This window comes from Oncorhynchus nerka, linkage group LG20 (genome assembly GCF_034236695.1).
Source record: "Oncorhynchus nerka isolate Pitt River linkage group LG20, Oner_Uvic_2.0, whole genome shotgun sequence".
Taxonomy (NCBI): Eukaryota; Metazoa; Chordata; class Actinopteri; order Salmoniformes; family Salmonidae; genus Oncorhynchus; species Oncorhynchus nerka.
The window spans coordinates 74,993,679-75,016,370 of record NC_088415.1 but is presented as its reverse complement, the minus strand read 5'-3'; the positions used below and the strand labels follow the sequence as shown (position 1 = coordinate 75,016,370).

General features: G+C 42.7%; 1 protein-coding gene across 6 annotated transcripts; it reads right to left on the bottom strand.

Annotated features, from left to right (window-relative positions):
• Window positions 1-439: 439 nt before the first annotated feature.
• On the bottom strand, window positions 440-21,988 carry LOC115103134 (zinc finger MYND domain-containing protein 11-like). 6 transcript variants are annotated; one of them, XM_029623813.2, is made up of 17 exons: window positions 21,826-21,988; window positions 17,661-17,796; window positions 16,383-16,542; window positions 15,845-15,868; window positions 11,538-11,561; window positions 11,036-11,197; window positions 9,981-10,058; window positions 9,544-9,636; window positions 6,827-6,914; window positions 6,401-6,456; window positions 6,182-6,259; window positions 5,919-6,037; window positions 5,504-5,768; window positions 5,078-5,185; window positions 4,682-4,957; window positions 3,742-3,927; window positions 440-3,285 (listed from the first exon to the last, which is right to left on the bottom strand). In XM_029623813.2, exons 2-17 carry the CDS (start codon window positions 17,789-17,791, stop codon window positions 3,163-3,165), a joined length of 1,971 nt encoding a protein of 656 aa, XP_029479673.2. In that variant the 5' UTR covers window positions 17,792-17,796; window positions 21,826-21,988; the 3' UTR covers window positions 440-3,162. The 6 variants fall into 6 exon arrangements, with proteins under 6 accessions (XP_029479673.2, XP_029479674.2, XP_029479675.2 ...); XM_029623814.2 differs by having other exon boundaries at window positions 5,078-5,182; XM_029623815.2 differs by lacking the exon at window positions 11,538-11,561.
• Window positions 21,989-22,692: the final 704 nt, after the last annotated feature.

The following is a 22,692-nucleotide window of genomic DNA, read 5'->3' as shown; positions in this document are numbered from 1 at the left end:
TGGTAGGAATGTGGTGCAAATCAAATGATACAACCACCCCCCAAAAAAACAAAATAGGAAAAATTCCAAGGGGGATGAATACTTACGCAAGCCACTGTATGTTGGCTCATTCAAATTTAAAATGTCAAAGGCGCCTTTTTGGGGATCTACCGCTGATCGGATTGAATCCCATTCTATGGTAAGGCCAACAATATGAGAAAGTATGTTTGAAAAGATCTGAAATTGAGTTTACTTTTATTGCACAGTGAACATTGTTCTACTGATCAAAAAAAGTACTTTCTTAGTTCCAGAAAAAAAAAACATCTGTCTTACCCTGTAAACATTTCCCAGGTTTCATTGAGTATATTGTCTGAGTCCCAAAATGCATTACTTTTGACCAGGGCCCATAGTTACCGAGTTATCCCCCGATGGACATAAAAACGAATACTCGACTACATGAACTTGTTGATACATTTATTTCTCCATGTTAGCACATAGAATATATGTATATACATATTGCTAGCTAAAGCGTAAAACAAAATGCCGGGAGTATAAAAAATGTTAAGCCACTATTAATAGTGTGCATATGGACAGGGTAAAAGTTGACCAGGTCAAAGAATCCTATAGATGTTGTCATGGGTGAGACGGTAAACTTTATTTTCCTCACCAAAGTTAGTGTTTACTCAATTAAATGGTGAGAAAATTTGCTAGACTGAAATTTCAGAGGAAAAGGAAATATCATTGTCATATTGCATCATTTTCAGGAAGTGCAACTGTCTTTTAACATGAAAAAAGGACTGTAATACACACATCTTACTCATGCAAGTTACCAGAAATACTTTACACAAATTGGAATGACATCAAAATATTTCCACATAGGGAAAAGAAAATCACAAATGAGCATCATACAGGGATGGACAAATATAAAATACATACTGTAGTAGAAGCCGAGAGAATTCACAAATTGGATCTAACCCCTATGTAACACTTTCCAAAGCGCAGACAAAGAAGTGTTTGTAACAAGTGGTTGAGGTCTGGACAGTCCGTCACCTCAGTAATAGATAGACAATTGGCCATATGTGAGGGGACAACTGCAGGGTTCTGCTGGTTTTCAAGTTAACATATTTATAGATAGCTTAATTCCACAATTACATTAGTCCTCTCTCTTAGCCTTTCAAATAGAGGGCAGCGCACAGGTGGGGAACTGGAGGTACAAACCTCAGAAATGTAAATAACTTCCATTAGACTGTACCATCAGTGTGTGTAGTTTATAATCTCATGAGAATTACATGGTGTAAGAGAACAAGTTTATTTACATGTAGTGCAACCATGACAAACAGAATATGATTTTGTTAAGAACGCCATGAGAGATTGAGAGAGAAAGAGATTGTGGCATTCGTGCAGGACATGCATGATTCTGTTCATGGTCTCCTGAGGGAGTGCATCAGTATTAAACTGAGAACATAATTCAAACATGTCCCAAATCAAGCAGTTTGTTAATTACTTCTAAACATTACGCTGCTTCTCTGATTGAAAAATAACAAAACGTAGAATATGGTTAAGGAAAGAGAAAAATACATTGAAAAAAATGTTCAAAATAAATCATATTGTTCTAACTAATACAAATAATTGTGTTAGTTCTGAAAAGTGATGCACTTGTCAGAGCTAACGGAAAAGAGAGTTGCCATCATTGAAAACTGAGTGTCCAAAACTAGGCAATAAAATGAATGAATGCAGGTGATGACATTTCCTCTGTTCAGTCGGCTCTTCATAACTAAGGAAACAGTCACATGGACTTCCATTATTGTCTTACTTCCCAAGTAGCCTCTTGGTTAGTACTTCTGTTCAAAATCAAATTGGCAATTACATTACCCTTTAAGAAATGATCCAAGACAAGTCAAAAAAAGGATAATAACATTGCACACCATTCAGACTCAAGAGAAAAATAAAAATGACTAAAAGATAACAAGCCTGATCATTCATATTTGCATATATTTTATATTGGTCCATCCGTATTCATTGTCTATGGGAAACCAAAATACTCTGCAAGCTTTTTTCCCTAGTAATAAAAATGTGAAACTATCAAACATGCACATCCCTTTACTCAGAATATGAGGATGGAGTTGAAACAACAGAAACTAACCACCAACTACAGCATATGCAGTGAAGAGTCTCATAACTAGTCACTGAGTATTCGAAAAGTGTACTTACAGTGAACATCACAATAACCATGACACTGATGCCAACCTAAAAAATGAAAGGAGGAGGGAAAAAACAGCACGCAACACAGTTTCTCTGTTAAGATAAGGTTCAACAAATGTTGTTTTTGGCAATATTACAAGCATTTGGGTTATGAAAAGAAATGAAATGTGCAAACGGTCAAATTAGGAAGGAACCTCTCTAAGATCCAGCTCAGTAAAGATTGCTATATATTCCCCCAAGAAAGGTTGTACTTTTTCTTTGATTCATAAAAAGTACAATGTATTCAAAAAGCCAACCCAAAATGTGCATAATAACAAACGGAAGATTTTTGTCAGCTTCTTTATAGCCGACTTCATAACCCTGTTCCCAATGATGTTTTAAGTGACTTGAAGATGATAGATGCATGTAAAAACAATAAACAAGGTGCCGTTCACCAAACTATGTTCATGATAAAATCATGCTAAATGTTCATGGGTCATCTACACTTACCGTTTTGCAGTTTCTTTTCCTCATGTTTTTTTTATAGCATTTTTTAAATATTTTCTGTATGAAAGCAGAGCTTATTCAACATTGCAATAGTACTTACGGTTTAAAATCGACTGTCATATTAATTGTTAAACATGTACAGTAAGAAAAGTGATAAAAAAATTCAGGTAATAAAATGTATTCAGTTAATGCTCATTGGTTATTACAAACTTAAATAACACATTCTCCAACATAGGTCAAATTAGCACAATAAAAGAAATCATACCATGCTATGCATTCGAGCCATGGTCTTGATTCGGGAAAAAAATAAACAAATCAATACACTGGGTATATTAAATAATAATGTAATGAAATAAAATGAAGAGACCATTTTTTCAGACGTTGAGCAAAGATTCGGTCCACAAAGTGTTCAGGAAGGCAGGTAGGGGTGTGGTTGGGTGAGTGACAGTGGGGCGAGCCAATGGGAAGGCGAGCTAGGGTAGGGGGTGCGGTTGCTCATCTCTTCCTACGGCAGGTGCGTTTGTGGTCGGCGTGCCAGTGCTCCTGTTGACACTTGATGGAGCAGTAGGAGGTGTTCCAGCAGCAGTGGTACATGGCTTCCTCCTCACAGTTATAACACTGGACGATACACACACACACACACACACACACACACACACACACACACACACACACACACACACACACACACACGGTCAGACTGACATAGTCCCTCCTTAGATTTGGATTTTTTTTTTAATTACTATGAGGGTTTGTGAATGCCAATATTACAATAACTGACTTGCTGTTGTTCAGTCATTGTCATATTCAATTGATACATTATATTTTACTATGTTTAGTACTGCTCTAATTATGTACTTTTGGTTATGGAGTTAAGAATCCGAAAAGGTCAAGGATGTGCTTAGTTTGGTAGTGGGGCAAATCTTAGCTAGATAGTGATGTCCTTTGCCCTGCATGTAGCTAACACAATGTAAAAACTTTGCATGTCCAAATATATTATGGATTTAGCCCGTGAGACACTGGTTTGAACAGACAGCTGTGTGTGGTAGAGAACGAGGGAAAGGTCTCACTCACCCACTGCTTCTTCTTGGTGGTGGAGAGTAGCTGCTTGTGCTGGGCCACCATCTTCTTCACCTCCTCCACCAGCTCCTCCTTACACTTCTCCTTCACCGTCTTACACTTTCTCTCCATCTCAGCCTGGGCCCCCGACACCGCCTTGCTCACCGCCTGCCTCTTCTCTTCTTCCATCTCAGAACGCAACTGGAGACACACCACAGAGAAGGACCCTCAGCTCAGGAGCATATTCTGAACTTACTGTAGGTGCTTTTGGATCAGGGGTTATTACTGTCATTTTAGTGCAGGTTAAAGTCTTGATACATGTCGTATACTCATGTTTTAGCTGGTTTCTTTTCTTAAAATTCAATAAAACCTTTTCTCAGTGTCAGTCTCTAGATTCCCTCGCCTCTCCTGGTACAACCCCAGCTTCACTCAGACCCCCCCGTCTCAGTCCCCCAGTCCCTCACCTACTCCAGGGCCTCTCGAACCCCCCGTCAGTCTCAATCCCCCAGTCCCTCACCTACTCCAGGGCCTCTCGAACCCCCCGTCGTTCAAAATCCCCCAGTCCCTCACCTACTCCAGGGCCTCTCAAACCCCCCCATCGGTCTCAATCCCCCACCTACTCCAGGCCTCTCGAACCCCCGTCGGTCTCAATCCCCCAGTCCCTCACCTACTCCAGGGCCTCTCGAACCCCCGTCAGTCTCAATCCCCCAGTCCCTCACCTACTCCAGGGCCTCTCGAACCCCCGTCAGTCTTAATCCCCCAGTCCCTCACCTACTCCAGGGCCTCTCGAACCCCCGTCGGCCTCAATCCCCCAGTCCCTCACCTACTCCAGGGCCACTCGAACCCCCATCGGTCTCAATCCCCCACCTACTCCAGGCCTCTCGAACCCCCCATCGGTCTCAATCCCCTACCTACTCCAGGGCCTCTCGAACCCCCTGTCGGGCTCAATCCCTACCTTCTCCAGGGCCTCACGAACCACACGCTCAGTCTCCCTCTTGTTGTCGGCCTTCATCATGTCCTTGACGTCGTTGAAGATCTTGGTGTACTTCTCGTGGCACATGTTCTGGCAGGCTCCGTCAGAGGTGGTCTGGGTGCTGCGGTGCAGGCAGCGTGGCGAGGCAGCTGAGGCCTTCTTGGTCTGCGTGGAGACAGACAGCTTCTCTGGCTGGTGGGGCGTCGTCACTGGGATCTCCTGGCTGCTGCTCACAGCCTCTATCTCAGGCTCCGGGTCCTGGGGGTGAGAAATAGAGAAATGGACACACAGACATTAAAACGAACACAATAAAAAAAAACACTATAGCAATACAATGGCTGAGGTGACCATACAACAGCAGTGTGTAAGGATACTTACACTGACTTCCTCTTTGGGATCCGGAGCTTGACCGCGACGGCTCTTCTTTGCTTTAGGCTCCTGACTGTCTGTCTGTCGGTCTCGGTCTGCCTGTCTGTCTGCTTTCTGCTGTGGAGAAATTACAGAACTGCAGTATCTAACAGATTTCTAACACCTCTGTTAGATACACTGTTTCTGTCACTACGGCAACGATCAGAGCTAGAGCCATGACAACACAGATGGTGTAGGGATATGAAGGTTTGTGTTGATCTTCACATTCTCAATCATTAAAATTCAATAAAATACAGGCCCTGTAATATCAATCAGCCACCAGGTGGCGCTGCTAAACATACATACCAGAGTAGCTGTTAGTGAGCTGTGGGCCTATATGCAAACCGCAGTGTGTGTGTGTGAGAGAGAGAGGCAATTGCAGCGCAGCATACGTACATGTTTGACCTGCTCGTTGGTGTTGCTGGTGGATGAGATGGAGGACTCGGCCTCCTCCGGCCTCTCTGTCAGCCTCTCCTCTCCGTCTCCTCTCCTCTCCTCCAGCCTCTCCACCATCTTGGTCTTCCAGAAGCGGCCCTCCCTCTGGAAACGCTGGGATAGCTCCAGCTCATCACAGGCCTTCTTCCAGCCCGCACTGCGCTTCACCTGCAGCTGTTGCACCGACACTTTGATGTCCTGGATGTTGTCTGCCGGGATCCACGCTCTGGGGACGAGGAGACAACAGTCAGAGCAACCAGGGCCTCCCTCATAACTCCATAGCCAGGGGATATTACAGCTAGAGATTCTGGAAAAGAAGCGCAAGATGATCGACTATTTTTCTGTATACAGCTGAGTGCCCAGTGTGATGGCTGACCTCTGGTGCTGGTGGCCAAAGAAACGGACGTCCACCTGATTGTCCTCCCTCTGCAGGATCTTGGCTGGCCAGTAGCCAAAGCCCTTCATCTTAGCCCACACCACCTCGTGATTAGGAGTCTGCAACAACAAGCACAAGCAAAGATAATACATACAATTCAATCAACTTTCTTTGTCCCCTTAAGGCAATTCTATTGGGGCTATATTGGTGCTTCAACAATCAAATCCGCAGGGGCATTGAAGCCAAAACAGTTTCATACTCACACAGGGGTAGCAGAACCAGTTGTCAGGTCGAGCGTTGGACAGGTAGAAACAGTTCTTACATAGCATTAACTCGTTTAACTGGGGAGAGAGAGATTAAATTAAGAGAATAGAGAGCAATAAACAGCTTCCATGCCACTCAGACACAACCTCCTAGAATACTGCAATACAAATGTCATTGTGTGCTGAAAATGTGCAGATATTTTTTTTTTTACTGTTTACCTCATGGCATGTGTCACTGTAGAGCAACCGTGCTATTTCAGCCTGGTCACTATGCACTGCAGCAAAAACAGGTTTTGTTAACGTTGGGAAAATAACATTCAAGTACATTTAAAAGACTTTGTTCTATTGAACATGCCATCACAAGAACGGCATTTCAACTACATGAAGAGAGCCTTGGTTGTCCAATAACACATTAGACTGGGTCCTACTAAAATTACATTTCTGCAACAACTATACAGTCTTATGTTACAGCTGCAATTAATAATAGGAGGGAAATCTGATAGCAATATGCTCTTCATGGATGTGTCCCAAAAGGCACCTTATTACCTACTTTTGACCAGAGCCCCGTGGTCCACTATAAAGAGAATAGGGTGCAATTTGGGACGCAGGCCATGATAACAGAGTGGTTGTGAACGCCCCCCCCACCTCCAAACAAAATGGCGGTATTGTGCACGATCAGCTGGGCATCTGCCTTGAACTCGTCGAAGCTCTTGTATTTCCCCTCGGTGAGGTTCTGCAAAAGAGAGAGAGCGAGAGCACAAAGAGGCCTATTCACACTGGGCAGGGCAGAGGGGGCTGTGGTGTGGTTGCAGTACCATAAGAGATCAGAGGAGGGCAGTGCACCACACATCCAGGGCAGACCCAAGTGCTGTTTTCCAAAGGCCTAGATTGTATTCACTAGACACCAAAAGGAGTGAAACATATATACTAGGAACATCTCCAAAAAAACAAAACTATTTTTTGTTTTCTGTTGCAAAACGTTTTGATACATTATGCACTCATGAATACAGTGGCAGGGAGCGCTCTGCTGTTTTCCAGCCTATTTGGCAGGCAGGGTTTGGCCGGCGGAATGCACCAGTGATCACAGTGCAGAGGAGACCTCACTGACCCCCTCGCTGTGAGGAGAAGCAATCTGATAGCCTGTAGCGTCGGCTACACAATCACAGCTTTATACTGGGGCTACATCTGACATGCCCTTACACAGACCCTTACCAAACAACATAGGGCCGAGTGCCAAATAGCACCATATGTACAGTGCATTCAGAAGGTATTCAGACCTCTTAACTTTTTCCAAATTTTGTTACGTTACAGCCTTATTCTAAAACGGATTCAATTACATTTTTTCCTCATCATTCTACACACAATGACAAAGCGAAAACAGGTTTTTAGACATTTGCACAAATGTACCTTATTTACACATTTATTCAGACCCTTTGCTATGAGACTTGAAATTGAGCTCGGTTGCATCCTGTTTCCATTGATCATCCTTGAGATGTTTGTACAGCTTGATTGGAGTCCACCTGTGGTAAATTAAATTGACATGATTTGTAAAGGCATACACCTGTCTATATATATCAGACCACGAGAAACAAGATTCTCTGATCTGATGAATCCAATATCGAACTCTTTGGCCTGATTGCCAAGCGTGTCATCTGGAGAAAAGCAGGCACCACTCATCACCTGGCCAATTCCATCCTTACGGTGAAGCATGGTGGTGGCAGCATCATGCCATGGGGATGTTTTTCAGTGGCAGGGACTGGGAGACCAGTCAGGATCGAGGGAAAGATGAACGGACCAAAGTACAGAGAGATCCTTGATGAAAACTTGCTCCAGAGCGCTCAGGACAACGACCCTAACCACACAGCCAAGACAATGCAGGAGTGGCTTCGGGACAATTCTTTGAATGTCCTTGAGTGGCTCAACCAGAACCCGATCAAACATCTCTGGAGACCTGAAAAAAGCTGTACAGCGACGCTCCCCATCCAACCTGACAGAGCTTGAGAAGCTCTGCAGAGAAGAAGGGGAGAAACTCCCCAAATACTGGTGTGCCAAGCTTGTAACATTATACCCAAGAAGACTCGAGGCTGTAATCACTGCCAAAGGTGCGTCAACAAAGTACTGAGTAAAGGGTCTGAATACTTTTGTAAATGTAACATTTCCGGGGGGGTTTTTGCAAACATTTCTAAAAACCAGTTTTTGCTTTGTCATTATAGGTTATTGTGTGTAGATTGATGAGGGGAAAAACGATTGAATCCATTTTAGAATAAGGCTGTAATGTAACAAAATGTGGAATAAGTCATGGGATCTGAATACTTTCCGAAGGCACTGTAGTGCATTTGGCCTGGTCAGAAGTAGTGCACTATGAAGGAATAGGGTGCCATTTGAGACAACCGAGGGATCCTTATTGCATTATGAACAACATGAAGAAGATCGGATGGCAGAAGACGTTAGTGGACATGGGTTTTTTCCAGACAGTAGCCTACATTCGACATTTGATAAACTAAAGGATTCAACAGTATACAATATATCATGAATGGTTCAAAGGGCAGGGAATTCAAATCAAAGTTTATTGGTCGCAAACACAGTTTGGCAGATGTTATAGCGGGTGCAGCGAAATGCTTATGTTACTAGCTCCTAACAATGCAGTAAAATGTCAAATCAAGCACACAAATAATCAAAACATTTTTTAAATGTCACTCAAGAAACATCATAACGAATCTAATTAACAACCCAAATAGCAGTGTAAAACGAATCAAAATGCAATTTATACATATATAAACACTGATTCATTTACACTAGATATACTAGGAATGATATGTACAGCAGTAAATATATGAGTGTGAGCTCTGTCAAGAATCCAGCATAAACATACAAATGCAGTGTGCATAAACAGTGTAACTAAAATCCAATGTACAGTAGTAGAAATGTTCGAATGAACCATGTGGAGAATACAGGGTTTAAATACAGTGTGAAACGTGACGTATCCAGTGGTTTAATTCCTCTATAACATGGGACAGCAGCGTTGGCTGTGTGTGTGTGTGTGTGTGTGCATGTTCGTGAGTATGAGGTATGTATGTTATTGATAGCTTGTGTGTGTGTGTTTTGTGAGAGTGAGTTTCTGCGTCACTTGGTAGGCGGCTAGTGATGGCTGTTCAACAGTCTGATGGCCTGGTGATAGAAGCTGTTTTTTAGTCTCTGTCTTGGCTCGGTCTTCCATAACTAAATAATAGTGTGAAATCCCGAATGCGTCCCAAATGACTCTGGTCAAAAGAAGTGCACTACACAGGGAATATGGTGCCATTTGGGACAGAACCACAGTGTGAAACCCTGTGTTCAGCAGTGTATTAAGGCCACTTAGTTACCTCCTGAATGTTGGTGACGTCCAGCGCGGTGTGGATGAGCCTTCTGTACATCGGGTGTCTAGTGTCTTTGCCTTTCTTGTTCAAGTCCACGGCCTGCAAGCCCGAAAAAAAAGAATTTAACATCACTTTTATGGACGACAAGGAGTAGGAAGAGGCTGGGGGCTGGAATCAACCCAGGCCTTTGTGGTGGGAGATTTTACTGGCTTTGATTTTAAGTAATATAAAACAGTGCTCTGATTCAATATGGTGTTTAAGTCCCAAATGGCACTCTATACCCTACATAGTGCACTACTTTTGACCAGAGACCAATGGGAGGGCTGGTCAAAAGTAGTGCATAATATAGGGAATATGGTGCCATTTGAGATGGAACCAGTGCCACAGCCTGGCCCTACATACATACGCTGAACACAAAACTAACTGTTTCATGGAACACTCACCCTCTCTTTCATGCGCTGAATGATAAAACGCAGGTATTTGCACATCTCCTGCTTGTTCAGGTTCTTCTTTTTACTACCCTGCAGAATGAGAAAGAGCAAGACAGCGAGAGAGAGCTCAGCATGATGCTGTAACCAATCCAGCGCTCTATTCAAACCAGCGGTGGGAAAAAACTGATGAGAGCTGACTGTGTACAATATATTGCATATCATAAATTATCCCAACAATAAAAGGAGGAAAAAGACCGCCTGCAGCACAGTGGAGAGAGAGAAGAGAGCGAGAGCAGACAGGCCAGGAGACAGAACAGACAGGCCAGGAGACAGAGCAGACAGGACAGGAGACAGAGCAGACAGGACAGGAGACAGAGCAGACAAGACAGGAGAAAGACCAACAAGAAGGAGAGCAGACAGGGCAGGAGACAGAGCAGACAAGACAGGAGAAAGACCAACAAGAAGGAGAGCAGACAGGGCAGGAGACAGAGCAGACAAGACAGGAGAAAGACCAACAAGAAGGAGAGCAGACAGGACAGGAGACAGAGCAGACAAGAAGGAGCAGACCGGACAGGAGACAGAGCAGACAGGGCAGGAGACAGAGCAGACAAGACAGGAGAAAGACCAACAAGAAGGAGAGCAGACAGGACAGGAGACAGAGCAGACAAGAAGGAGCAGACCGGACAGCAGACAGAGCAGGAGACAGAGCAGACAGAACAGGAGACAGAGCAGACAGAACAGGAGACAGAGCAGACAAGAACAGGAGACAGAGCAGACAAGAACAGGAGACAGAGCAGACAAGAACAGGAGACAAAACAGACAAGAACAGGAGACAGAGCAGACAGGACAGGAGAGCAGACAAGAAGGACACAGAACAGACAAGACAGGACAGGTCACAGGGATGGTACTGGTCCCATGAAAATAATAATATTTATCTAATAAGTGAAAAACAGCATGATCAATTATGGGTCTAGATAATACATTTGAGTAATTTGATAAAAGGTACTATATAGCTTACACCCAGACATAGGCTAGACAGCACCAGCAGACTAACATGGAATACCTACCCTGCACACCACACACTGCCAGTTGGATCCACTGTCCCGGGGCTTGTACTCGTCAGACAGGCATTTGAGGTGATAGACACGGAAGCAGTTGTCACACACCAGCACGTCTCCGGGCAGGTGGCACTCGAAGCAATACCAGTCGTGGCTCTCTGCCTCCCATTCCTGAAACATACGGAGCACAGTGATCGGTGCCCCCCCTCCGCACCGACCTGACGGCTGGGCTGCTGGAGACTAGTCTACACCCCCAGCCAGGGGGCCACTCCTGGACCCACTTCACCAGCTGTTCCACAACACACATCACAGTTCTTTGATCTATGCATATTTATCTTATATCCAGGTCGCCCTTGGAAAAGAGGTCTTCTGACCTCAATTGGACTTCCTGTATAAATAAATGTTAAATAAAAACTATTCAAAATCACAATCCAGTTTTTACTGGTAGCCTATACAAACATTATCTCACAACAACAGTTATTGAATGTTTAGTTAGTGAATTCTGACTGACCTCCTCCTGCGGCTCGCTCTCCGTCTGCAATTAAACACCCCCATCATTGATTAATTAACTAGCAAATAAACAGTGTGTGTACAGTGGATTGTGTAGCATAACCCCTGTGCAAGCCAATTATTTAAAGGGCAATCTCTTAAATAAACCTCTTGGGAAGGAAGGATGAGAGTATACAGGCCTAAGGCTGATGTTTGACCATTGCGGAAACGCTTGCTTACTGGAATGTAATTATTAGCACACACATCTAAGATATTTCACATCAACTAAAGTTCCCCCTCTGTGTTCTGAGGCTAGATGAAGTATGCCTCCCAAATGGCACCCTATTCCCTATTTAGTGCCCAACTTTTGACAAGGGCCCTGGTGGGCTGTGGTCTAAAGTAGTGCACTATAAAGGGAATAGGGTGCCATTTAGAAAGCAACCAAAGTTCATATTAAACCCTGATGTGGCCGTGCATGCATGAAAGGCTGATGGAAGCTAGGGAAGGGTGGGGGAAATTCCTGCCAACCTGAACCTGCTGCTCAAAGCATTACTCATGATTTACTATAGTCTAGTTACAGGTTTCACTAAGACGCATAGAGCTAGAAACCATCTGCCTGCCTGGGATTCAAACCAACAACCTCCTCATAGTCTGGAGTGGTAAAGGAAGTGAATAAGGACTTATTATTGCAACTAGCCTACACCTTCCCACAAAACCCTTTCTTTCAGATCAAGGAATAAAAACATCCTAGTTGAGGTGGTTAACTCAGGACAACCTAACCTACGACACTCCATCAGTGCAGAATCCTTGTGTCCTTCCCTCCAACTCTATCCAGCCTCTGTTGCACATGCTCTGTTTAAACCTAGTGAGCTGGAGAGCACTCCATCACAGGGGAGCAGAGAGGAGCCCAAACTAACACACAGAGCCATAAATAGTCATAAAGGACAAAAGGACAGTGCATAGACGCAGCAGTGCCACTGCCAGCCTAGAGGGAGAGCCTGATGTAAAGCAAGCTCTGCCAGAGGCAAATCATTTTTATTTAGGCCTCACCCCACCAAGGCCTCCACAAGGTCCCTCCATATCTTTTCCTGTCCAGGGCTATTTTGGATGGCTCTTTCCAGTTGAGACCTAGTCTGTTGGTGGTGTTCAGCCCTGCTAGATGCGCCTGGCCCAGTCCCACTGCACAGTCAAGTGTAGAAGGGTACTTCACGGTCCATGCCGTGTCCCTGTCCTATTGTATTCTGAATGAAAAGGTGAGGCCTATGGGGAAGCACTGTCTGATGATGCTTCCTACAGTGTAAAATTGCCTACCTCACTTGGAGTGTTAAATATCCCCACCACACTGGCATGATGTTACAGTGTGGTGGTTATTGCAGAGATTAAATCAAGTGAAGGACATCCAACATCCTCAAGTAAGAAAACAAAAGGCTGTTGCACATGTATAATAACACAAGGGAGAGTTGTAACATTTTTTTATACAAATATATCATACGTTATTGACAATATTAACCAAAGCAATTATATCTATTTTGTAGAATTTTTATAATTGACCACCCAAAACAGCAGAGGGGGAACTTTTAGGGGGGAGAATGAGCCTTGTCTAAAACGGTCAACAAAAGCAGAGGGGTTGTGAGGGGAGGTGCTAGCTAGTACCCGTAGGGCCGACCCAGTTTGGCTCATGCTGTCTCCCAACCCCAATAACACTGTCAAGAGTCTCAAGCTGGGACACGCCAGGCAGAGAGAAAGCAGGCTGAGCAGAGATGTGCCTGGAAGCACAGGTCCATCTATTACATAAGCCAGCCCGGGGATCCATCTTAAATAGCACCCTATTCCTTACATAGTGCACTACCTTTTACCAGAACCTTATGGGCCCGGGTCAAAAGGAGTGAACTATATAGGGAATAGGGTGACATTATGCAGGCACCAGCACTCTGCACTGCAAAAGGCTAGCTGAGCCAACCTCCCTATAGACACACCACATACCCATTCCTCTCAGGAGAGCTGTAGAGATCATTACAAATACAGGACACACTGCCCTCCCTGCATTCACAATACATAACCATGAAGCTACTAGCTAAGGCCAGACATGAAGACACTGTATATGTCCCAAATGGCACCCTATTCCATATATAAAATTGCACTACTTTTGACCAGAGTGCTATGGGCCCTTGTCGTGCTTTAACTAGGGGAAAGGGTGCTATTTGGCCTTCCCCACTGAGCTTCACCTCAAACACATCCATCAACAAGCCATTCTGCCACTCTCTTCTGATTAACTGAACAACCCAGAGATAAGATGCACCGTTCAGGATATGGAATATCATAAACAAGAAGAGTCTAGATAATAATAATGGGCGTGCCTGGATTAAACCCACTCTGACTTGGGTCCATTATCTATTTACTTTGGAACGTATTTATCAAGGGTTGATCCTCTAACATGCTGATCAAACCGGCCATGTTGCGTGAATGAGTGTTGCAAGATAAATTTACACAAAACATGTTATTAAATAATTTCTTCCAAACTGCTTGGGCGTGTCTGCATAACCAGGCGCTAAAATAGAATTTGGTTCTATTTTAGGCGCTTGACCCGCTTCAAGTCCCACCACTCTCATCTACTCATTGGTTTTTACGAGCATATACCCACGTGGGTGATTGAAATACTGTATGAACGAGGTCCACACTCCAGTCCAGTTGGTGGCGGTAATCCACCTTAAATTTGGTTGCCAACCGCCATCTAAAATCTGAACAAGATTAAAAAATTGACCAAAAAACGAACTAGGTTTCTCCTTTTCATCTGTGGATTAATTATCGGGAGTAGAGAACACACAATTTTGTAACACTCAAAATGGGTCAGAATTCTACAAAGATCCAGCAACAACAAAAAAGGACCATATGAATTTCCGTTAAAATAACAACCCAAAGTCTCCCAAGACAAATTAGCCAGCAACAGCAAGCTACCTAAATGGCCATGAATGTTTCATTTGTGTTTTGATCTGGCCCCAAATGAATATAGTTGGTTTTGGTATTTTAACCTGCGCGTCATGAACACATCTGGTGTGGACAGACAAAACCAGCATGCGTACACAGACACACGCGCGGTGCCGGTTTGGTCAGCATGTACGTTAATGATCAACGGTGAGGAATATCAACAAATACTGCTGCTGTTGCAGAAGAAAGAAACATTATTGCGTCTAAAATTGCACCCTATGGGAACGGGTCAAAAGTAGTGCACTATATAGGGAATAGGGTGCCATTTGGGATGCAAACCCTGGTCACATCCAAGGACACAAACATGACAGTTGGAATGAATCCAGGCACTTGAGACAACGGAACTTCATAATGTACTGTAATTACGTCGACATTCTTCAGATACACAATACATCAGCGATGCTGACCTATGAAATCAGCCAGCTAACATTTCTAAGGACAGTCAGGCATAAATAGTCTGTATCCCAAAGGCCCCTATTCTCTATAGTGCACTACTTTTGACCAGGGAACCCCATAGGCCCTGGTCAAAAGTAGTGCACAACATAGGGAATATGAGTCCATTTGGGATGTAACCATAGTATAGACAACACACCACCCTGTTCATCAAACCAAAGTCATGCTGGAGTCACAGAGATCATAACACACAGAGGAATGAAGGTACACACCCCTCCCTGAGGAGTTACTACTGCTACCACCATCAGCAAAACTACATCTACTACACACATCATATATGCTTGCTACAAACCTGCGGCTATGCTGGCGTTGCTGGTCATTTCACGCAAAAGACATGACATTGAAATGTGCTACTATGATTCTGAAACTTTTTCTTCAGAGACTCTCTTTGGAGAATTGTTTTGAAGTATGTGTGAAACAAAGCCATGAAGACAACAGCTTTCACTGTATGGAACCCTGGCCATGTTTATTCATTTTTTTTAGCTGTTTTTAAAGCAACGTTACATGTGTAGATAAGTAGCGAGCAAATATTTAAAGGAAGTGACTGATCCATTCCGCAAGAAATTGGGCCACCGAGACACAGCGCTACACCGGGCTTTCTGGAAGCTTTTCACATGGAATATCAGCATCTCTCGTGTTAAAACTACTGGCTATGACGTAAATGGTTAACCATTACAACTGAAAATACTTTTGAAATCATATTTTTTTTAAACAGATAATTCAATTAGTCTTTTATTGTCTGATTTTATGTTAAAGAGTATGCAGCTCTAAAAAGATTCCATCAAATCCCAGATTGCGCTGCAGAAGTGGCAGAAGTGATTTGAAGCGGAATGATGTTAGTAAAAATAAATTTGAGATAAAAAAAAATAGAAAACAACGATGCACCCTTACCTTGCTTCCTTCGGCCTTCGGCTCCTGTGTGATTGCAAGTGATCCAGAAAGCAGTGTTTAAAGTCCTGCTGCTCTAGTCAATTGAGTTCTCTTTGAGTAGTGCTAAATTTGACTGTACTGTGTGGGGCCAGTGTGTTTGGTGCATAGCAGAGCTACAGTACTAAAGGAGTGTGTGCATGGTCATAATACCTACGACTTTAACGAGTCAGCCTCACATACAAATTGGTAAGGGAGCAGCATGAATTGAATCACCAGGTCGTTATAATCAATGCTGAATTCAGTGCTATAGTTCACAGCACCTCTGAATGACTGATGTATTACTAAGTTGTCTAGCATAGCAGATATACAAACAACTCCTTACAAATAAAAGACGTAAAAACATTGAATAAAAGGGAGAATTCTTTGAACTAAGTACATTTTCTTCTGAACCATAGAGGTGTTGCTGAGGGAGATAGGAGAAATAGGTGTTGATGATGAAGAAACCAGCAAGGACTGCTGGGGTTTGGGTTATCACTACTTGGTAAAACCCCTCTCTTACCTGCTCGTCTCCAGGCAGCCAGTAGCCCTCCTGCTCAATGCCGGCCTTGGAGCCCTTACAGCCCACAGTGAGAGTCTCCACCACCAGGCCATCCTTCACTGCCAGACTCAGCTGCCTGGCTGTCTCCTTGGGGTGCATGCCAAACACACGGCTCAGGTACCTGCATAGGCACAACACACCAACATCACTGCCTCTGCCTGCATTCTCTAACAACTCAACCAAGGACAAACCCATTCACCTCAGAAGGAGCTGCCAAATATGCAATTCACAAGGAAATGGGCAAGAATAGAACAAAACAGAAGCAGGCAAGAGTGCCAAAGACATCCAATTTTAAATCTTGAAGTAGGGCCTAGCCCCCAGAAAAATATTGCTACCTGCATTGGGACCACCACATCATCACAATGCAACCCATTACATGGACTAGTTGGGACAAAACCACTAATGACTGTGCCACCAACCGTTTTATGTTCTGCAGACAGACAGACTAAGCCTTTCCACATCCAATGTAAAGAGATAACACAACCTCCCCTCCTGTACCAACTGCCTTCATTTTCATATTAAACTCTATTTTCCTGGACTCTCAATGTCACCACCTCATCCATTCAAATACAAAATGTATTTTAAGACATTAAGACAGTTCAGCAGTGCCTGCCATTGAATTTCATCGCTTTATCTCCATGACAACAGCCACTCTGTGTCATTCATTCAGCTCGTGGACAACTTCCACGGCTCTCTGTTTGCCAGAGGACTCCAATTAGCCATATTCCTATTCCATTAACTGAAAATAAGGACTTATCAGGCATAAGTTTCAGCATGACTTAATTTAGATTAAACTGTAAGAATATTACATGATAATCATAAAACAATATAATAGGACCTAAATCAGTCTAAATAAATAAAAAAATTCATATAGGTGCTACAATGGAAGCTGCAATATAGCTTGGTTGAAATAATTTATGGTCTGAATGGCATTAAGCAAAAGGAATTTAATGTCAAGTATTGAACGATGAAACCATTTAAACTATTGATCAAGCATGACCCTGAAAGCAGTAGCTAAGACCCACTACCATTCATCCATCAATCCAAACACAATATGTATTGAAAGTAAATATGCATAGAAGGTGCATCACAAATGTAAACAACTGGAGACACCTTATCATTTAGTCTACAAAACGGCCGGGTGTCTCCACTAATATTTAAGACTATTTTTTGGGGCGTTTGTGACGTCTCCACTTTCTAAGCGTCTTGGAATATAACTAGAATGAGTGGAATACTTACTTTGAGATCCTGTCCATGTTGGCAATTTGTTTCTGGTTGCGGATGACCTCAATGGCAGCCCACACGTACTGGACCACCTTCGGATCCGCCTGCCTCTTCTTCACCACACGCGACATGATCTCTTTATTCATGACACCTGCAAGGAATGGGAGAGAAGTAATGTTTCAAACCATTAGGCTACTTCTAAACACTGCAGAACATACTTGGAATGCGTCAATTTCAAATCAGGAAATGAACAACGAAAGTTGTTTTTCTTCCCCCTCTCAGCTCAAGTGAAGAAATCCTCATCAAGACGCACCGCCCAGAGGGCATGGGTAAACTACACCTCCAGCCTAGCCTGGTGGCACCATCCTGATCGCTACGTTCACCATTCTATTTCACTGACGTCAACAGAACGGTGAACGCAGCGATCAGGATGGTTCCATCAGGCTACCTTTAGCCATCTTCCTAGCTTAAACAGCCAGGATAAGAAACAACAAGAATCTGCAGGTTCCAAAGCCTTCCAGGACCAGGATTTGTCAACTCAATCAAGACAACAAAAACGATGTCTATTCCCATGTCAGAAAGGCCTCAGAAACGTGCTTTGACTGGCCTAATAGATGTCCATGACACAACATAGCTCCAATGACCATGCGAGTGACACAGGGGGCTTCCCATGGTCAGCAGGTAGCCTATCGGTTAAGAGCGTTGGCCCAGTAACCAAGAATTTGCTGGTTAGACACCCCGAGCCAACTAGGTGAAAAATCTGCTGCTGTGCCCTTGAGAAAGGCACTTAACCCCAATTGCTCCTGTAAGTAGGTATGGATAAGAGTGTCTGCTAAATGTAATCCTAAAATACACTATTATGTATGGCCAAGTCTAGTTCTATTGGGCTTTGTTTATCATTCCCTTAAACACTGCAATGTAACAGGAATCAGCACTTAGGGAGCTGTAGTAGAAATGGCCAACATCTAGATTCCAGGCCAGGGGTAGGCAACCCTAGTCCTGGAGTGCCGCAATAAGCGGCACTCCAGGAACAGGGTTGCCTACCCATATTCTAGGCTATTCAGTGGAAGAAAAACAGAATAACCCCCCCCCCAAAAAAAATGTTATTGCAAAAGAAATGAAGAAAGCTGTGCCATTTCACAGAACTATCATAGAACAAGTCTACTGTGAGGGAATACAATATTACTCAACAATAGCAGTTTGCCTCATCCTGTTATTAATAAATAACCTTATTTTAACTAGGCAAGTCAGTTAAGAACAAATTCCTATTTACAATGACGGCCTACCGGGGAACAGTGGGTTAACTGCCTTGTTCAGGGCAGAACGACTGGCTCAACGCTCTAACCACTAGGCTACCGGCCGTCCCGTTAACTATGTTTCAAATCCAATTTTGCACATTACTCTTCTTAAAAGATGCCCTCCAGCATTTTTGTTTTTACTTTGAAATGTAAAATGTCAATTTAAAAAACTTCTGTTCCAAGCTAACCATATGCTAATGTTAGTCCACAGACTTCACAAACAGAATGCGAATCCATACATTTTTTTGTTCAACTAACATTTAAAGACCAAAGGACAAAATGATGTGTACGGTTTACTAACTGTTCACACCAGTTCACTGAACATTTTGGCACCTCATTGGGCCAGACAGGAGGAAATAGCCTAAATAGATATCATGTAGCCACTTCATATTTCGCTTCAATTCGTCATAGTCAAATTTAAAAGCATGTGATATTGAAATGTGAGACAAATTTCACAAATTAAGGCCCCGCACATCCACTGCTTACAATAACCATGTCATCTTGTACGTGAAGCATACATATTGAGTTTACATGTTTATATATATATATATTTTTTTTAAAGTGATTTAAGCAAGCGAATCACTTCTCTAAAAATGTAGGCCTTCTTGTTAAAAACCTATAGCAATCATAGTTCAACACTTAACCTAACCAAGAGATTTTAGCCTATTGGAGGCTCAAAGAGGCATAGTTCAGCTATAATCCAAGAGGAAGTTGAAGGAAGAGGAAGCGAGACATCCCACGTGCAATTTTTTTTATGGTTCATATAGAGTCAATAAACTAAGCAGACCAGATCAACCTGCTATTGCATTGGTGCCTATGGGAGAGACACCCCGTTAAGACTGGAACTGACCATTTTTTTCAATGGTGTAAACGGCTTTAGGAAGACATCTTCATTTATCCACCACCTAATGGTTGAGTATCTCTTTACAGGAAGCTTGAGAACATTATGTTTCCTATAATCACACCTTTAAAAAAAAAACATTTTAAAATATTTTTTTAGAAAACAAAGAGGAGCATCTGTTAAACATTTAATAAAATTTGTACGCCTTAGCAAGACAGTACAATATCTCAATTTCAGGCCTATACCACTCCCACAGTAGGCTTATCTTGGGGCAAACATTTCACAAAAAGAAAATCACATTTCCTTGCAAACCTGAGGATTGACGACAGACTCTAAATCACTGTAATATCATGTCTCTTCCCATGTCTGACTTGCAGCCTGCTGACAGAAGGTAAATAAGAACTGAGAGGAGTAGAGGTGACAGTGAGCGGTGATATCCCATGCAATGCAAACCAGAGTAGGTGTTAATAAGAGTCACCAGTGCCTTGGTGCCAGGGCACCACTACTTTGTGCTCCAACTCCACATCCGCTGCCACCTTACAAAGGTAGCGTATTTCCCATATTTATTTATCTATCCATTATTTTACCAGGTAAGTTGACTGAGAATACATTCTCATTTGCAGCAACGACCTGGGGAATAGTTACAGGGGAGAGGAGGGGGATGAATGAGCCAATTGTAAACTGGGGATTATTCTGGTTAAAAGTAGATCACTAAATATGGAATAGGGTGCCATTTGGGATGCATCCAGAGGTAACAGCAACGCTCACAGCTGCTACCTGAACACACCCCCGTCTAGGGACTGACACTACATAATGTCATGACTACAGAGGTTCTACACTCCCCAATCAATTAGGCTGCTAGGTGTCCAGGTGCACAACACTCCCATAATCAAAATCAAGAGCTTATAATCATACAAGGTAGGGCTAGCAGTGGCAATAAGATGAACTTTATTATTTAGAGTCTTTGTTTATCAAATGTAGCTATGAATCATGAATGTTGTCTTCCTCAAGGTCCAGCTGTGACTCTGTTTCCACTTTTACAACACAATCAGTGCTCAACAGAGGCAGACAAATTATATCTACTGTGTATATAGTATGGGCAAATTAGCCAAACAATCAATCCACTAATACGCGTGTCAAACTCAACATGAATAATAGTATGCGAGACAGACATCCTAAAGGAGAGGTCCTGTGAATGAAAATGCTGATGGGCTAGCTAAAACTCAGTTAATAAATACTATTTTGAAGATGTAAAAAAACAAACACGAAAAAACAGCAGGATTAGCTTATTGGATACATGAATGCATGAATGAGCTTTTTCGTGGCGGTGTTTTCATTTTGTCTGACCAACTATTCACACATTGATAGTGTAGTTGGGACAGGCGGGTAAATGTGCCTTCTCTTCCCCAGACCAATCCCTGGCCTGATTTCCGGATTAAGTATTCAGCACAGTCCGTGGCTATTTCAACAAAGGCGTCCAAGGCCACACGACCAAACTAGCTAACTGGTAGCTCCCACTCCCAGTTTGCTAGCTGGCTAATGTTGTCAGTTTGATAGTTAGCTAGTACTAGGGAGCTAGCTATCTAGTTAACGTTTGGTTAGGGTAATCGCCAAAGCGAGTGTCAAAGAAAGCTTGTCAAAACGTTAGTTAGCTAAAAAAAACGAAATAATCATGGTTTGTTATAAACTGCTGAAGCTATCAACCTAGAAATGGTTCGACAACATAATTGTTAGCAAGCTAGCTAACGTTAGTTAGCAGGATCTGGAAAGCAAAGCAGTTCTGTAGCAGCTACCTAGCTATTTAACGTACGCTTTCAAACATGCATTTATTAGCCACGTAGACAAATACAATATAGTTGTTAGACGGTAACAAAGCAACTACCAAAACGTATACAGAAAATATGAATGTTAGTTAGAATCATTGTTTTCAGAACGCGCCATGTTCATAACAGGTACAGCTACAGTAGATAGCTAGCTGTTAGCTAACCGTAATATGTTAATTTAAGTAATACATTTTATATTAAATAAATGTCCAACTTACCGTCACTACAGTATTAATAATATATGTCACTGTATAAATCCGCAAAGGATTCAATGTAAGATACTTTACATTTGTATTTCCGGGATAGTTTAGACTGTCTGAATTATGGTCAGGTTTACGTCCAGCTGGCCTGGCCACACAGCACAGGATTGGGGAGAGGTAAACACAGCGCCAACATTAAAATAGCAGGACAGATTTTTACACAGGAGAACTCTAGTGGTGGAATTACGATTTGACACGTACTCTTTTGTTTTTGTTATTTTTGTGAGCCAACTTTTGAGAGTACATTTATTTTTAGTATTAGAACGGGCATCTGGCCAAATGGTGAAAAAAAGAACATATCCACCTGTACAAGTATTTAACCAATTAACATTTTGTCACATTATCAATACTTCTCAATAGATTACATAGCAATTGCAAGTGCTTTATACATTGCAACATATCAGGAAATAATTACATACAAATGGTATTAAAGATATTCGGCAAAAACTATGGAAACTCATTCTCTCCACCCCCAAAAATATGAGATAACGAAGATGTGTATAACTAAACCAAGATACACCACAGCCAGCCGTTTCCGATGGGAACAAATGAGTCATAGTGGACAGAACAGGCATGGAGGTGGGCAGAGCCAAGCACGAGATAGCGAGATCCTATTGGCTTGTTCTAGCAAATATCTGTATATTTCCGTTAGAGAACGCCTCCTCTGTGAAGTGCGCAGAAGATAAAGTCTATAAAAACATCGTTCCATCTGTTCATAACTAATTCTAGTTTTGAGAACAGAAAACTGTATTGATATCAAATGTGTCCTCGATGAGAACATTTGCAGAATGTTGGCCAAAATCTATCTCGTTCCATCTTCTCCCA

Excerpts from the sequence above, each read along its gene's own strand:
- LOC115103134 (XM_029623813.2), bottom strand. The coding sequence starts at position 17,791 with ATGAATAAAGAGATCATGTCGCGTGTGGTGAAGAAGAGGCAGGCGGAT. Across the intron at positions 10,059-11,035 it reads GGCAGTGTGTGGTGTGCAGG|GGTAGTAAAAAGAAGAACCT; the intron begins GTAGGTATTCCA and ends CTCATTCTGCAG. Across the intron at positions 6,038-6,181 it reads ACTGGTTCTGCTACCCCTGT|ACTCCTAATCACGAGGTGGT; the intron begins GTGAGTATGAAA and ends TTGTTGTTGCAG.